Source organism: Amborella trichopoda, chromosome 1 (assembly GCF_054954075.1).
Source record: "Amborella trichopoda isolate Santa Cruz 75 chromosome 1, AtrichopodaSantaCruz75HAP2 v2.0, whole genome shotgun sequence".
NCBI classification, from domain to species: Eukaryota; Viridiplantae; Streptophyta; class Magnoliopsida; order Amborellales; family Amborellaceae; genus Amborella; species Amborella trichopoda.
The window spans coordinates 5,583,792-5,602,345 of NC_142336.1; the positions used below are offsets into that span (position 1 = coordinate 5,583,792).

An 18,554-nucleotide genomic window follows, 5' to 3' on the forward strand; every position below is an offset into this window, starting at 1 on the left:
GTTAGGTGTATCCAAGGCACAACCACCCTATTCAATGGAAAAATGTCAAACTCGTACGACATAAAATAGCCGAGTATGACATGAAAGGTCAGGTGTATCCAGGATACAACCACCCTGTTCGATAGAAAAACATCAAACTCGTGTGACGTAAACAAGTTGAAGTAGGTAGCGTCTAGCCCCATATGACGTAAAAAGGTCGGTGTATCTAGGGCACAACCACCCTGTTCGATGGATTCCGTATATCCCTGTATTGACGTAAAAGGGATGCGTGTATGGTCCATCGCTGCGTGATACTAAAATGCTTAGAGGTATATATGGATGCAGGAGTTAAAACTGCTAACCAACCTTGTTTTTCGAAATATCTTTCTCTTTTCAAAATTTTTACTATATGTCTTGTGTTTTTCAAAAACTTTAATTTCTTTGTTAAAATTGTAACCTATCCTTGCTCCAGGATCTATTTTGAATCTCATCAACTACTTTAAAAAATTCTATAAAAGAGTCATAAAAAAACGAAGGAAGTTGGATACCCGTATATGATGATTACCGTGTTGCCGCGATTGCCGCTTTGCTGCCTCGTCTCTTACTTCGGATTCGGCCAAACAAGTCTCTTCCTATAGAAAGCCTTTTCTTATAGACAACCATGGGAGGAAAGATGCCCTAGGTGTAACTACAAAACCCCTGAAGTTAAGTGGCATGACTAGAAAATCTAACTCGAGTTTCAAGCTTGTGTAACTCACCGAAATCTCACACCGAAAACCCTAGGAGGAAAGATACCCTAGATGAGTGAGCTCGGTGAGCGCAATGACTTGGAGGGATAGTTGGTGTTCCGCTTAACCATGCGATGTCATGAAGAAATTTAGAATGTCTGCTTTATCTTTGACGTTCACCTGCCCCTCGAAGGACAAGGAACGCCAAAGTATCAACTTCTTTGTCAATCACCATGGAGTGCTAAATAGGGGTACCTGTAGACACCACATTTTAAATCTAGCAAATTCTATAGTTTTATGAATCCTTAGGACCACATTATCCTAGTAGACCCAATTTAATTACCCTAAAACTACCCAAATCCTATCCCAATTTGAAGTAGAGCCCAATAACTTTGCAACAGTCTACGAATCATCTAAATCGGACCTACGGATAAAAAGATATAACAAATGATAATTTAGTCCATGTGATACCCAACTGTCGGGCCATGGGCTAGGATGTAACAAGCTCGACAGGCTCAGACGTGGGCTGATGATGCAGTCAATACATTCAATGATGCAGTAAACACGTTTTTTTTAATTAGATAAGGCTAAAACTTCAAGATAAATCCAAAAAATTCCGAAAAAACTCCAAAAACTTTAGGAAAAATCACCAATTGAATCATATAAATACCCCATCTCCCTAACCTAAAAAGAGAGAGAGAAAAAAAATAAAAAAAACCTTAGAAATTTCCAAAATTGGGAAAATTACCCAAAAATACCAAAAATAGGAAAAACCCTTGGAAAATACTTAAAAATTGAAGAAAAATCCCCAAAAATCGTAAAAAATTAGGGAAAATCTTAGAATTCATATTCAACCTTTGGAGATCACAAAATCCTTAGAAAACTAAGAAAATTCTCCTTCAAACCCAGAAAAAGCGATAGCTTTAGAAAAATCTCTAGATTGAAAACCCTAGAGAAGATAGAAACCCTAGCCTCCTGAAATCCTAACCCCTAAGACTGAGAAAACCTAGACCTAGGGCACAAAAATCTTAGATCAAAACTAGAATTATGGCACAACAACCCTATATTTAACCTTTTATACCAGAGATCTGCTGATCAACATCCGAATCAGAGAGGCAAAGAAGACCGGTTCTGATACGGGCGAGCCCTCAAAGGCTTGAGAATTCCGGGCCATCCGCCCCTCTTTGGTATTATTTCTTTCTTTTTTTTACTATTTTTCTTCTTTTATTTATTTATGATTTGTTAACTTGTCTTAAAAATCTTATTTTAATGCTCTGGATCATGTTGGCTCTGCCACAGATTTGAGAGTAGATCTGCTCGTTTTTGGAAAAATCTGACCTCAGATCTGAATTTGATCTGTCCCACTTTATTTACATCTTTATAATTAGTTTAAGGTGTAAAATTTGAAAGATCTTCATCGGAAGATTTGTCAAATTTTCATCGTAAACAAATCCCAATTGCATGTGTTAGTGTTTTAGGATTTAAAAAATACTATGTTGTATTTCAAAATAATATACTTTTATATGATGTTTTTCTAAGTTTTTAATAAATTGAGAGAGAGAGAGGAAGAATAGTATGACGTAAGAGTGGTATTTATATGGGAGCTCTCTTTTGCCTTAGGTTTATCGAACAAAGGGAAGCGTGTAGGTGCTTGTATAGAGCATGCGCACGGGTCCAAGAGTGTATGGTGATTGATGACACTCTGGTGCATATAGTAGGCTTTTGATTCATGTATAGAATTCAAAAGTAAATTTGTGGATGCATGGGTGATTAATGGCACTCTGGTGCATATGGTAGGCTTTTTTATTCATGTCCATAGAATTTAGAAGTAAATTTGTGCCTAAAAACAATATGGAATTCGTATAGTGTCTGCTCCAATTTTAAAAAAAAGACTAATGTGATTTTGTTGGGGATATATATATATATTTTTTTTACATTTTTTTTCTTTTTCACTTTTTCTTTATTTAGCAAAGATCACTTACAAGTAGTCTTATTATAATAAACTCTTGCTTCAGAAAAAATAAAACTAGTAAATCTAATATCTTAAAATCTTGATGTCACTAAACTAATTTTTTTTAAACAAAGAAAATAACCACAATTCTTATGCTTGGGAATATAAAGACAACATAATTAAATATGGCAAGAAACAAAAAAAGAGTGCCGGAGATTACCTCAACTAGGTTTATTACACCCCACACCGAGTCAACATCATCTGATGACACGGGTTCAACGATCAACCTTTAATCTCAACCGAGAAAGTAAGTTTAGATCAAACCCTCCAATGCAACTTTTGAACTCGTCTTGATCACAAATCTCAAACTTAGGTACAACCCATAAAACCTAGTTTAAGAGAGCTATCATCTACTTACTTTTACTCAACCCTTAGATCATCACAAAACAAGATGAGATAGATAGTTCTAAGTGGGGTGTGCCCCCTAATTTTCCATAAGAGAGGGAGATAGAGCTTTTCTTTCCTACGTGGGGCGTGCCCCTTAATTTGGCATTCTAAAGAGAGATAAAAATATTAGAAAGAGAAGAGAGATTTTAGGTATAGAGATTTATGGGCATGGGTCGCCTTTTTGTAGTGCAAAAATAAGGTCAGGGTTTTTTAGGGTTTTTCATAGCTTGCCTCTTCTTGTGAGATTAAATATGCACCATTGATCTTGTGTGACTTGTGGGGTGAGAGATTTAAGCTCTCCATTCCATAAATGGGCCATCAACATCATATGGAAGGTACTAGAACCTTTATCTCCCACTTCTTAAACTATTTTCCCATCAATAGAAATTAAAAAAAATAATTCAATCATAATATTATGCATGCCAAAAATATACACAAGCCTCCTCATGCTTTCAAAAAATCCATTCAAAGCTCTCAACGCAAAGGCTTTCTAGAACATCAAACGTTTTTCTTCAAGCCAAAGCATGATCCAACAAAATGAGAAAAGTCCTTGGAGTGGAGCATGCCACCCTAGGTGGCACTCATGGGCCGCACCCACATTGCAATGGTGGGCCCATATAGCTCATTGGGTCTCCCATGCAATAATCAAATTAATTAAAATATTATATAATTTTTAGAAATTCATAAAACGTAATTTAAATAATTAAATCAATCTAAAATCCCTATATCTATTTTTATAAATTTAAATTTGATAAATAAAATATCCAGATATTAAGAAAAATTCAAATAACAATTCTAAAATCATATATCATTAAAACAAACATAATTAAATTCATTAGATGGGAAAATGATCCATATAGTATAGGAATTAAATAAATAAACATTGGAGTGCTCCATCTTCAACTGTGGACTATGGTCCATACTAGCTTTCTCAAACCGACTAAGTGTTGCCCATGACCCACGGTCCATGCAGGGGCTCATCAGTAGGTCACCAAAGTCTATCAATAGGCAAGGGGTCTTAATCCCAATTTATGGATTTCAAGTTCTTTCTTAGAGACGTACCAAAGTCATTTAGACCTGATGTGATTACAACTCATATTGCGTATAAGGGTATCTCTTGCACATGCATAAGCTTCATACTGAAAGGTGGTTCGTTTTTCCTAAATGACTATCATATAGGCATGTCGTGTGATGGCATGCGGATGAGGCATTGACCTCCGTCTCTGAAGGTCACCACTACACACAAGGATCACACTATCCCTTGACTCACTCATCCAGGCGTACCCCGACCTCATCAAGGGATGACCTATGAAAACCCTTGTCGAACAGTTTTCTATGCCCAAGTAACATAGATTTTTCTTAATTGACTGGCCTAGTTTGTAGAGCTTAGTTCGGTATCAGCAAATGTTATTCTCTTAGTATGATCCCCAGAGGATCACATTCCCCCATAATTCATGTTCCATTATACTAAAATATTTATTACAAGCACTCATAAGGCTTTTAAGGGCCACACTCACCCAACAAATTTCACATAAAATATTGAAACTAAAAAATATGTACCATCCTATCAATGTCCTTTTTTGTATTTTGCTGTAGCAAAAAGTGCTTCATATCTATGAGAGATGAGAACATTCGCCCTCCTACTGAAAGCTTTGAGTGAGCACGGTGGTAAAGATGCATGTGCATGGAAAGCTCTTGAGAGATGTCTACTTTTACTCCTCATGTACATATTTTATGAGATTGTATACAATGAGACTATTTACTTTTGGTATAAAGAAGTCACAAGTATTTATAACTATTCGATGTGAAATTTGATAGCTTTCGTGTGTCACAAAGTTCAATACAATTTGTTTTGAATAACAAGCTAGGTCAATAGAATAAATGTAGCCATCTAAATTTATATCCAGTGGTCAAAAAGTCACCAAGTCTACATAATAAGATACTTGGGACCTGTTTCGTTGGTAGTTAGCATTAACTGGTATAAACTATCTTATCTGAAATTAATATGTTACGTTAATTATTTGATACATATCTTATATTGTGCATAATAGTATTTAATTATTTATCTTTTCAGTGATTTTCAACTAGTTTTAGCTATTCCTCGCTAAAAATATGCAATTGCAACAAATTACTCTGGATAAAGTAATAAAAATATAAACTTCTATATAAAACTACCTATAAGGTTAAATTAGATAAAATTATGATAGACTCTGCCAAAAAACAAATAGCTCACTAGCAAAAATAAATTTCTTGAAATAGTGAATTATCAGCGGTAACAAGTGCATTCAAATAAACCATTGATTTTCCCATTAATAACAACTCCCTCCGTTTTGTAGTTTGTTAGCCAAGGCATACAAACAAGACCTTAGAGGTTCTAAGTCATTTCAAGATAAAAAGTGTCCAAGAAGCTTCTCCATTATATATGTGCTTCTCCATTAATTGGTCTGATGTCACTTTTTTGTACATTTGGTCGAGCAGTTCGAACATCGTCGCAAAACTCAAAAATATTGACAAGTTTTGATCTATCGATTTAAGAAAAGATAGCAAAACTCAAAAAGATCGACAAATTTTGATCTATCGATTTAAGAAAAGAGATTTGGAACTAACGAAGTGCCCGTTATCACCATCAATTGCAATATTTATTCTGAACGATCCATCATGATAATGTTACTTGGAGAATTGTTAGCTTAAAATACATAGGTGTTTTGGCCATGAGACTAAATGTACAATTTGGTCATGTGGAGCTATATCTAGGTCCATATACGGTCTCTATAGTATACTGAAAAGGACAGGGTTTCTATGAGTCATGTAGAAATGAGTCACCTCTTAAAAATCTATTTTTGAGATGGATTTTTTGACTTAATTTTTAAAGACATGTAATCTCTAACATAGACATCATGAATATGACAAAATAAATAAATTTTAAAAATTAAAAATAATAATTCTATTAAGAAAATATTTGGACTCTTAGTTTCAATTGTTTTTAGATGGACCACCTATGTGCATCTATCTTTAAGATGGATGCTTTATACTTTGGGACTGCGTATTGTAGAAATGCGGTCCCGCCCACATGAAACATTTGTCCTACTAAGAAACATAGTAGGTCAGTTTGTTTGATTTTTCTTGGACAAACATTAATGATATGAACCCAAGACCTCTATCACCTAGACTGATATGTCTACCACTAAGCCGAAGCTTCAGGGACCAAAGGAAATGATGTTTGAGGTAATGACAAATGCATAATCAATTGAGTCGTAATTTAGATCGAGATTGATGGGTGAACCCCTAAATTGTGAGATTCCCACTGTTTTTTATTTCTTACTATTATTTTTTACCTATCCCCATTGATTCCAAATCTTGATTTGGATAGAATAGCAGGTAACAGAGTGGCTACTTGATTCAGGATTTTAAAACACTAATCAACACAGTCTAGAGTTATTTTCGAATAACTCGTCACCTCTGATGCCTCGATCCGGAATCTTATTATTCTCTCAACCATTTCAATATCTTTTGGACAAGTTTTGATGAGATATTCGGCTTGTGTCTACCTTGGTTCTCAAAGAATTTAGGATCTAAAATACATCCCAACTTATTATAATTTCATTTGTGCCTTAGATCCATGAATTTGGAGCTCCAAACATAATAAAGATGTGACAATCTTTATAGAACTAAACCGAATAGTCTAAAAAAGTATAAAAGAGATAATTTCTAAACTCAAAATTTATTTTTCTTTTCAAATTCACAATAATGGTGATTGGGGTGTAAATGGGCCAAGTCGCTTTACATGGACCAAGATTGGGGCCCTTCATAGGGCCCATCAAGCCAGACCTTGCCTAAACCTAGGCTTAATTAATGGGGTTAGGCCCATGGGCTTAGGGCCCTTAATCGAGTCTTTTGGGTTGGGCAAGTCCCTAAGATAAAAGGCCCCTAACTTAACGCATCACGTGTTGGAGTGCCATAGGCCCGACCCGCTCACACCACCACTAGATGTTATGCATGAATGAACAAAAATTTAAATTCAAAATCCATCTCAGATGAATTCTAATGGGTGGATTCCACAACACAGGTTAGGTGCACCCCTAGATTCACGTAAACCCTGGCCCTCTTCAAACCGATACCATTCCAAATTAAAAGTAATTATCAATTACTAAACCATGTTTAGTGCCATTAATTAAACTTAATTCCCCCACTTAAAGCGATCATCCTCGAAATGCGTAGCACTCTAACCAATCATCTCCATTCTAAACCCTAGTCAATGACGTCATCAACGACACTCTTAACGCCCCCTAACCCAACCGCTTGGTTAACAAACCATTGATCGCGGTTAAATCCTAACCACGGTCCACACCAATAAATAGCCTCTCCCTTTCAAACTCTTCCCACTGACTCGAGTCCAACAAAAGAAAGGGAAGCCAGAAATGGAACTGATCGCCTGCAAAGGAGAAAGCCCTAAATTTGATCCTCCATTAATGTCAAAACCCTAATTTTCTTGGACTCCATTAACTGCAAACCCTAATTTTGGACATCCACTAACTCCACTCTGCAAGGATTCCCTTCTCTGAACTTTCTGTCTGTGTGAGTCTCTTTCAGTAACGCTAGGTGTGGAGTTTGACCTGGAGATTCCTTTGGAAACCCTAAAACTGCCATTTCTGGGACTTTGCTTGGCACTAGAGCTCTAGTTAGAACGTGGCTTATCGTTTTGTGGGGGGGGATTCGTCCTTTTGATTGTGTAAAACTATGAATGCTGAGTTATTGTTTGAAGGGCTTTAATTGTGCAGAAGGATGTGCATTCATCATGGAGCATGAGAGGGCTTAAAAATTTGACAAAGGGGGAGGCTTTTTTAGAGGTTGTCAATAGAATTCACTGATCTGGCTGTGGAAGAAAGGTACTTGAGTGTTGAGACCAGAAATGGCTTCCCTTGTGCTTTAATGGTGTTTTTCTGAGTGAGCTTTGTTGAATTGGTTTTGGTCTAGTTGTTTTGGCTTTAAGTGATTGTTTGTGTCCTGAGAACTTTTTGTGTGTGTGTATGATCCTGAATATGTAATTCACCAAATGGTGTAATTCTGATTCAGCGATGTATAAATTTTTGGAGTTTTTGCTTGTTTTTCTGGAGCAGTGGTGTGTCCAAAGAATTTTGGAGTGTACCATTTCTGATGCCACTTGAGCTCCATTGTGAGATCAGAACTGGTTTTCTTCATTATTTGAAATTTTCCCTAATTATATTTATCTGAATAACGTATTCTTACATCAAATTCTTGGGATTGTACCCAAGACTTCCAGTTTGATGCTTCTTATCTTTACTAGAAGCATATCTGTGGTTATAGTTGTTGAGATATGGGTTTTTCTGCTTCAACTCTACCGCTCACAAATTTGCTCTGCTTGAGAGACTATTGCATTTCTTGTTGAAATGATGCTCAATGACCCTCCCTTTCTTTGCTGCTAGATGAAGTATGGTGAAGCTTTACCCTTAATTCATGTTGTTTTACCCTTGTTTTATGTAGTTTTACCTTTGGTGCCAATAGAATTTTTGGATATTTGTGCCGCTACTGTGCTACCCCAAGAAGACATTGGAAGTGATTCTTGGCCTACGGCCCTATACAAGCAAGCATACAAGCAAGCATGTGTAGATTTATTGACTTTACCCATCGCAAACTTGCCGTCCATTTCTACAGTATTAACCGGGGCCCAAAAAACCACTTTGGGAAGATTTTCTGGACCTGAAATATTGCAGACCCATATCGACTCATCTTCTGATCATTTCTTTTAAAAAATAAATAATTTTGAGCTGTTAAAACTGTAGACCTTATCATCCCACGTATGGATGATTCTGAGTTGTAGTTCGAGCAGGAGCTGCTGTCATTTCTTTTAAAAAATAAATAATTGATGGTTTTTGTTTTTTGGGGCTTCCTTCAAATCTGTAGAATAGGGCAATCCAGTCCATATAACATTTCCCTTTTTCCCAGTATTTTCTTTTTGAAGAATATATGTCTGTGCTAAGAGGGATGCTCCAAAATATGTCTAATGTGTGTGAAAATGGTGGACAGAATTATGTGATTCTGCAATCCATGTCAACCATCTTAATTGGTCTCATCAGCGTGGTGGTTCACTCTTTGCCATGGTCCATTGTGACCTGGAACATCATGTAACGTTTCCCTAGTACACTGTAGGTTTTGCACTCGGACCAGCACCTTCTGGGTTCAAGTGGCTTGCTAGGGTCCTAAGCTTGAGTCATCTAGTGACCCCTTGGCGGAGCCTGTGGCTGAAAAACAAAAGGGGACCGGGGCTCGGTGGGACTAGCTCGGGGTTTGGTCTTTTTCATCCAGAACTGGCACCCTGCTGGGTCTGAGTGACTCAGGAGAGTCCGCGTCCGAGTCACCAGTTTTCTAAATGCTGATTTATCATGCATAACCAGATATTGGAGAATAACATTTCCTTATTTGTTTTGTCTTAATTAAATATGCAAATGCTTGTTAAGTTTTTAAATTTTTTTTTTTCTAGACCAGCATGAACAGATTTTTCTTTTATGTTTTGTGTGTTTAGCTGGCTTGCGGGCTCATTTAGTTATGGACATGGGTTCTATGAGTCCACAGACTTACATGTAGAAATGCGGGCCCCTTAATAATTTATTTTTGAATTAGAATTTGATCCTAATAATGTACTTTAACATGGAGATTATTAATCTGTAAAAATAAATAAATTTTAAAAACTAGAAATGATAGTGTGTGTATATATATATATATATATATATATATATATATATATATATAGTGTGGTTTGTATATAGCTGGGGTTCTAAACAATCAAAGTAAAGCACACCTTCAAATGGTGTCGAGAAATGTGATTTCAATACTGAAAATCTTTGTGATAGCCTTAAAATATATTTTCATCTTTAATTATAAAATTTAAAGCTTCAAAAATAGTGTAGATCGAGTAGATCTATGAAAACTTGAAAATCTTGAAAATGGACGCTCCAAAAACGCGTTACAAGATGCACTATTTCCAATACTTGAAGTCCATTCATCTTGTTGTCAGGATGATCAATTTGAGGATATATGGGCATCAAAACAACCTCTTCTAGTGAAATTTTGAAGGTGGGCACTGTGCTCTAATTTGATTGTTTAGAGCCTCGGCTCTATATAAACGTTTTCTATATATATATCTTAGGATCTACTAGGAATGAAACTCAAGATGTCACGTTGTGGCACCCTCACCCTGACCATCTAAGGAATATGAACACATGTTGGCTTAACTCATTTAACGATCATTTGTGTGTGTGGAAATTCTATTGGAAGGTATATATTTCCATGTAAATCATGTTCAATTAATTTAAATATTTCAGACACTAATATCTTGTCTGATCATGCAGCCCATTCAACATGTACTATCCTAAGAAGTTCTCAACTATGGGCCTAGTGCCTCATAAACCTCAATCTCAGGGTGCCGACCAACTTGCAAATATTGGTGTTTCGGGAGGATCGCCGATAAACAAGTCTCCTACTTCTGGAGGAGCTGGAAAGCAACGATTGCGATGGACGTCAGATCTTCACGATCGTTTTGTCGATGCAATTGCACAACTTGGTGGACCAGATAGTGGGTATTTTTATCTGTAATGTGAATATCTCGTTTGGTCATGTATAAAATATTCAATGCGTGACTTGGCATCATCTTCATCTCATGTATGGAGTTTGTGCGAATTTGAGATCATATCATGCAAGTATAGCCTACCCTATAATTTTTGGAAAATTGTGGGACTACGTTCTTCCATGGATGTATTTTTTGTGAATATGCTTTATTATGTAAATTGGCACCATTTTATTCTGCTCAGTTATAATGCGTCTTTCAAAGTGTCTCTTAAACTGCTATAGGCTGGAAACTAGGGTATATGGACTCCGTAAAACAATGCCTGCAACTATTCCTGAACCAAGTTTCAATGATAAATTCTGCATTCTTGCACATGCCTTATTCAAGATTATTTGATTCTGTTTATAAGTCTTCCAACTGACAGAACCTCCTAGGACCGATTATATTATAAGTCTTATTTTTCTTTATCAATATTTGTAATATAGAAATTATATGGCTGAGATTGGCATATTTTTACCTGTTAACAAAATGGAGAAATTTTGCCAATAAAAGAAAAAGTTACATTGTGAGGTAGAATTGTAATTTGCACATATCTTTATGCTACAATACATCCCTGTGGGTATCTGGCTAATTGTGCATACACCCAAGGTACGGTAATTAGTTTTTGTATTGTATATATTATATTATGTAGATATGAAACCCTAATGAAACTATCCTATTTTCTTCCAATGTGTTATAGGTTTTTTATATGCTATTTTCTCTTTTGTTTTGCTGTTTTTAGGTTCACATGTTTGAAGCAGTCACACATTCAAAACACCTCAACCGTAGGTCTACATCGGTTTGGCAACCTCCCCAAAGTTTGGGAGTGGAGCAAGTGAGGATCTGATTTATTGGGGTTTCCCTCTTGATTGTCCCTGAGTCCCATACTCTCACTTCCTAGTTCTTTCATGGATGGGAGGGACCTCGCATACCAAGCATCTAAATCGCCATGCTACACATTTGGTCCAACTTTAAGGACCTAAATTCTTCTGTATATTGGGAGATCTAAATATCTCCATGTCTGGCAAGTAAATTCTTCTGTTGGTTCATTGCCTAGTATTTTGCCTTGCTATCCGCAGTCAGATTTGTTGTAGCACCTGATATCCTTGAGTATATCTGAACTTGTGTTTCTCAGCCATTGTATCCAGTTCCACTTGGTTCATGAGAAATTCGAGTGATGACAAGAGTAGACTAACTAGATGACAACCGTGACAAAAGATTTCAAGAACGTAGGCACGTAGGTTGGAAAATGCTAAGAATACATTGGTGGTAAGATTCAATGTCTGAAAGCCAATGATCTTAAATACAAGTGAGAAGAAGTGCACTTAACATAGATTATGTCGTAGTTATTGAGCTTAGACCAAGGGAATGGAACCCTAATGGAGTCAATCGTTTTTTCATAACTAACTTTCATGGTTTCTCCTCTTTTCTTGGGGCTCTCTATATGGAATAATCATCAAAACTAGATACAGGAGTCTCTAGGAGGGAAAATATGGTATGGTTGCACAAATACAGGTATCAGTTTGGGAGTATTCCTGATGCTGGAAGCAAATTTCCTAGGTTCTGCAGATAGAATAGGGATTGGAACAGTTGTTTATGAATCTAGAGGCTATTAGAGTCATGATGCGCTTTACCCTTAGATCAGGGCCTCTTAAAGAATTTTTACTATTAAAAAATGCTAGTATGTTGCTTGTATGCAAGGGAAAATTGTATTGTTAAAACAGCTTATTCTCCAAGGCAAAAATTTAAACTTGCCTGCCATTCTACCATATGGGACGTATTCTTACCTCAATCTTAATTCTCGTCTTTCCAAGAAAAGTGTATATGATGAACTTGTAAGATCTAATTGTTTGATACTGATCTTTGTATTATTTAATGATCTGTAATTAGTCCATAGTCCATACACCTGTTTTTCAGTAAATGTGGTTCAGTTGACACCTAATAGAAACTTGGTCTTGCTTATTACATAAAAGCTTGGATACCCTTTGCGTGAGCTGCGATCCATAGGGTCATAGAAGCTCCTTTTCTAGTACTACTACACCATAGATAGAGATTGACCAAACAATATGCTCCCAACCAGGTCATGGTGAAGTCATCCCTTGTACAGAGAACCTACGAGCCAGAACATGAACTTCCTTTGAATTTAATATCTTAAATGTATCGGTTCAAATTGGAATGTCCTGCAATTTATTGTTTCATATTGGATTACCCCTTGTTTGCATTTGAGTTATTTATGGATTTTATCATGCTGACATTCCAAAGAGTTTGGTCTTTTTCATGGCTGTTCCTCCAACATTTACCTGGATTAACTATTATCACTTTATCTGTTTGATAACTGTACTATGGAGTGATGTTGTATTACAGACCAAATGCTTTAGTATGGGGCATTGCAATGCTTCCTGCATTGTATATGATGTATGATAAATTATTTTCTCTTTGGTTCAGGAGCAACACCAAAGGGTGTGTTAAGGGTAATGGGAGTACCTGGATTGACTATATATCATGTTAAAAGTCATTTGCAGGTATTTATGGTGCCTTTTTTATGCTTTTATGATACTCTTTTTACATCTGAGGCTATTTAGTACTGATGTTTTCCAAGTGTTTGATGCTGATTGAATTGAAGGAATCGGGCTTGGGCTTGAGTGGTTAGCAGTTGATGTCAAGCAACGCTACATCTCAAGTTCGATTCCTACCACTGAACTTCCCAATAAGAAAAAAAAGATGCTGATTGAATTTCGTTATGCTGTTCTTTAGAAGTATCGTCTGGCAAAATACCTTCCAGATTCTCCAGCTGATGGTAAAGACCTTCTTGCCTAGACCATCTTTTTGTATTTGCTGCTTGAGCTGTGTATTTTCAGCATTGTGTCTACTTCTATTCTTTCTTAAATTCTTTTGGGATTCTTCAATAAAATGCTCTTTGATACAAAGTTTTATTAATATTTTTGATTCTTAGGTACAAAAGATGAAAAAAAGGAGTCATCTGACATCCTTCCAAACATGGAATCTGCACCGTAAGTTTTCTTAACTTCTTTCCTTCTTGTGGTTGGATATTTTTTAGGGGAAAACAAATTGATGTTAGTAACAATAGACCCAACAGGACTGTTGTCTTCACCAGTTCAACGACCAATCTGGTCTTTATTATATTGGTTAATTGCTCATTTGCCCTCATAACCATATTGTGTATATTTAATGATATTTGATATTAGATTATGTGTTGAATAAAATAGTGATTATGTAATACTCCATGACTTCATTGTCATGGATGCTACCACTAGATCAAGAGACACCCATACCTTGAGGAAGGAATACCCGAAAACTTTTATATGACTATATTATGATAGCAACAAGGTTAAAGTGGAGTACTTCATAGCCACTAAACCTTTAGAGTTAGAATGAAAATTTCTAAAGCTAATCTATAAAGGGAATAAAAGAAGTATTCATTGCCTTTGCCCCAGACTCACTTCAAAGATTTTGTGAAAAAACCTTGTGGGAGCAAATTGATGTATATGAACAAAAGAAATGGTAAACCCATCTACGAGCTAGATCTTGAACTTGAAAATTCTTTATCTCAACCAAAATTTTGCATAAGAGGAGCTAGAAGAGACAATACATATATGATAATGAACAGTGCTCCAGAAAATGCCGGGCGTCGCCTAGGTGGCTGGGGGGTTTTGCCTGCCAGCACTTAGGCGGCTGCCCAGGTTTTGGGCGGCCTAGAACCTAGGTTGAAGAAGAGGAGCAAGGGGCAGGAAAATATGAGTATACTGTATATACATCATAAAATAATAAAAATCCCATTCCAAACTTTTGTACATTTGTAATAGATATACTACTAGCACCAACAAAAGTGAAATATAATAGTAGTTGTTAAATTAGTAGTATAGGCACAATCTATAATCCATACTCCATAGACCATTCTCCATGTTCCATAGTGCATATCATTCCGTAATCCATATTTCATACAATGATACACCCATACAAGCATACACATAAGAGTAGATAGTAGAAACTTGAAAATAAGAAAAAGAAAATATACAGTCTAAGACTTAACACCAAGAGTCAAGTGTCTTCAGTCATCATCAGAAAAAGGTGGGTAAGCCTCATCATATATATCAGATTCGAGGTCATCATCATGAGAGTCATCTCCTTCTTCAACATAACGCTCGTCTCCTCTGTTTTTTCTGAATTTGCCTCTTCCTCCTCTCCTTCTACCCTCCTCTTACTCTATTCAGATGAGACCCTATTACTCTATTCAGATGAGACCCTAGGGGTCTTGGCTGCTCTACCTGGTGCTTTTTCACCCTTTTCTTGCTTTTTGTGTTTCACTGAACTCATATATTGTTTAATCCCCTCCCTGGTAGCCTCAGAAACATTTTACATGGGGCAACATGCCCCTTAATACCGGCAAGGTATTTCTTGAACCAGCAACATACTCCTTTCCACAATAATTACACCTTATACAATTTTTGTCATTCAAATTTGGATTGTAACCATACTTCCAACCTGGATCACCACTTCTAGAAGAACCTGAAGAAGATATTCACATATAACAAGGCTCATTTTCTTCTTTTTCTAGGTTTACTAAATTCAAATATTGTCTAATCTCATCCCCAATAGCTTCAAGAACTTTTTTACAAAAAGCAACATTCTCTTTAATATCGACTAGGTGTTTCTTGAAGTGGTTAATATCTCCATTGGTATTTTTTCACCAAAATTACACCTTATACAATTTTTATTGTTTGGTTTCGAGTTATAACTATAGTTCCAACCTGGATCACCTCTCTAGAAGAACCAGAAGTAGACCTATCCAAATGACAATGCTTTTGTTCCTATTTGTGTTTTACTAAACTCATATATTACTTAATCCCCTCTATGGTAGCTTCAGGAACATTTTTAAAAGGGGTAATATCCTCCTAATACTAGCAAGGTGTTCTTTGAATCAATTTATACCCCCATTAGTATCTTTCTCACAATAATTACCTCTTATATGATTTTTGTCGTTTGGATTTGGGCTATAATCATACTTATATCCGGATCACCACTTCCAGAAGAAACCAAAGAAGACATTGAAATAACAAATAAAATCTCAAATATGAAGATATTTTAACTAACCGTTTTGCACAATCTTCAATGTTAGAGATGTTTTTCAATGTCATATACTTCCTAAAAACCCTCTAGTAAGCTTAAAAAATCATGAAAATCAAATCCAAATAAAAAAGACAATGTTTGGATTGATTTTTCAAAACTTTAAAATACCCAATTGATCTCTTAGAAATATGAAAAAGTAATTGTTTTTAAATTTTTTTCCACTCTAAAGGTAAACAAAGGGGTTTAGGTCATACAATAACCCAAACCCCAATTTTCCCTAATTTAGGGGTAAAAAAGACAAAAAGGCCTCTCAGTGAGGGGCATTTACGCCCCTGTGTGGGGCGTAGGTCGTGGGCGGCTGTCCAGGGCTGGGCGCCTAGCGCCTAGGCACCTAGGCAGCCACCCAGGGACTCCCCGCCCAGGAAATCCATCACCCAGGCCCCTTGGATCGCCTAGGCACCAGGCGGTTTGATTTTTGAAACCATGATAATGACTTGTGGAACACTAGAAAGAATTTTTGGGCTTCTTCATTTTTTGAATTCATCTTTTATAGGCCTATGTGTTTCCTTCCACCATTTTATAAGAATTGTACCATTGATTATGTGTTGTACCGTTTTGAAAAAACATGAGTCACTTGATGTGTGCCATTATTTATTTATTTTGGGTGAATAAATGTGTGCCATTTATGGTTGGATTAAAGTTCATTATGAATATTCCTAGCATGCTAATATGTGACTCCTGATTTTCCAATGTATATATGGGACCGATGCAAATAAAATCCTTGAACTCCTAAATAAATTCATGAACTACATGCAAAGGGTTGCCATCATGCCAATGCAAACCTATTTGGTTTGCTGACGTGTGGGCGATCCACTGAGTGGCCTAACATACTCTTTTAGATAATTGGAGAGCCCCTTAGTGGGTCAGAAATGAGCATTTTGAGGATATAGAGTTGCCATGTGAGACCGATGCAAGGCTGCATTAGTATGTGGGATATTATGTGAGAGAACAATAAGTTTCTATATGTGAGAAAACTAGGTCACATAGGCAAAGGACACATGGAAAGATTAAGAAAGGATGGATTTCTTAAAAATTTGGATGATGATTTCAAAAACACATGTTAGGCTTGTATCCAAGGAAAGATGGCAAAGAGACCCCACACTAAAGTCAAAAGGGCAACTAAGTTATTAGAATTAATCCACATGGACATTTGTGGGCCTACAAGTGTGGCCTCTAAGGGCTCCATGAGGTATTTTATCAACTTCATTGATGACCACTCCTGCCTTGGCCGTACTTAACTCCTACATAATAAAAGCGAAGCCTTAGAGAAATCCAGACAATATAAAGCCGAGGTAGAGAATCAGGTAGGATCTAAAATTAAGACCCTCAGATTTGATAGAGGTGGAGAGTGCACCTCCTATGCCTTCCGCGATTTTTGCATTGAACATGGGATTGTACACCAAATTACAATGCTTAACTTAGCCGAACCAAATGGGGTCACTGATAGAAGGAACTAAACCTTTATAGAGAGATTGGTACGGAGTATAATGGCAACTACCAAATTTAGCCTCGATTTTGGGGTGAAGTGGTCACCCACCAAACCCCATCTAACTCCTTACCAAATCTACACCGGTCGAATCCCTTCAATCACCTCAAAGTTTGGGGATGCTTGACCCTTGTTCTCGTACCCTTGCAAAATAGAACTAAGCTCCAACCAAAGACCATCAAATGTGTATCCATAAGTTACCCACACCATGGGAGACGTAAAATAGAACTAAGCTCCAACCAAAGACCATCAAATGTATATCCATAAGTTACCCACACCATGGGAGACGTATCGGTTCTACGATTTGTCCAATGGGACAGTAATTGAAAGTTGTGATGCACATTTCCTTAATGATGAATAAGGAAAGGTGACACACAAACAAGCCGATTTCTATGAAATGGAGGGGGGCAAGAGCATAGACCACCTATACATGTGAGTCAACCTATTGCAGAGAGAGAGAGAGAGAATTAGGAGACCACCTAATTTCTTATCTACTTAGGAGAAGCCTTTTAAAGAATTATGGAGGAGCCGGGCTACAAGCCTAGTACCTTCCTAGAAGCTATGCCATGTCCCGAGAGTCAACAATGGCTCGAAGCTATGGAGGATGAGATGAACTCCATTGCCAAAATTAATGTACCGAACTTAATTTGCCTACCACCTAACCGAAATTCCATAGGGTGCAAGTGGATAGTGATGAAGGGAAAAATTATATTTATTTTTAATTTCTATTCAATTTTAAAAGATGTATATTTTGATTTTATTTTGGGATTAATTTTCTTTATTTTCTATTCACGAGTACTATTCATGGTACTGTTCACAGTTACTGCTCACGTGTTACTGTTCATAGGGTATTTTGGGAATTTTAGTGTTGTTTTAGAGTTTCATAGGCTTATAAAAGGTTGTAATGTTACATTTTGGGAGAAATGTTATTGGAATAAATTTTATTTTAAAGTAAATTTTTTTTTTCTCTTGGCTTGATTTACAACAATGTTCTTTCTCCATTATTGCTGATTTTACTTATTTAGATTCAATTTCCTACCTTTCCTTTCTGCATCAAGTGGTATCAGAGCATGGTTCGAGGGCGGCTGGAGATTGCAACAGAGAAGGTTGCAGAGCGATTGCTACACAAGCGGGGTCAGCAACGACATTCCCTAAACAAAGAGGAATCTACGAGGATAGATCCAAATCGTGAGG

General features: G+C 36.6%; 1 protein-coding gene across 7 annotated transcripts in view; it reads left to right on the plus strand.

The window, feature by feature from the left end:
* The window catches only part of LOC18426130 (myb family transcription factor PHL7), a 44,359-nt gene that overhangs the window by 17,095 nt on the left and 8,710 nt on the right, over window positions 1-18,554 (plus strand). For 2 of the 7 annotated variants that reach the window (XM_088858783.1, XM_020662325.2), the window contains exons 2-5: window positions 10,473-10,696; window positions 13,172-13,248; window positions 13,481-13,523; window positions 13,680-13,737. In XM_088858783.1, coding sequence (XP_088714909.1) covers window positions 10,483-10,696; window positions 13,172-13,248; window positions 13,481-13,523; window positions 13,680-13,737 — 392 coding nt within the window. In that variant the 5' untranslated portion in view covers window positions 10,473-10,482. Of the gene's footprint in view, window positions 1-7,489; window positions 8,555-10,472; window positions 10,701-13,171; window positions 13,249-13,480; window positions 13,524-13,679; window positions 13,738-18,554 lie in introns of those variants that run through there. The other 5 variants (XM_088858762.1, XM_011622092.3, XM_088858754.1 and 2 more) reach the window with 5 other exon arrangements.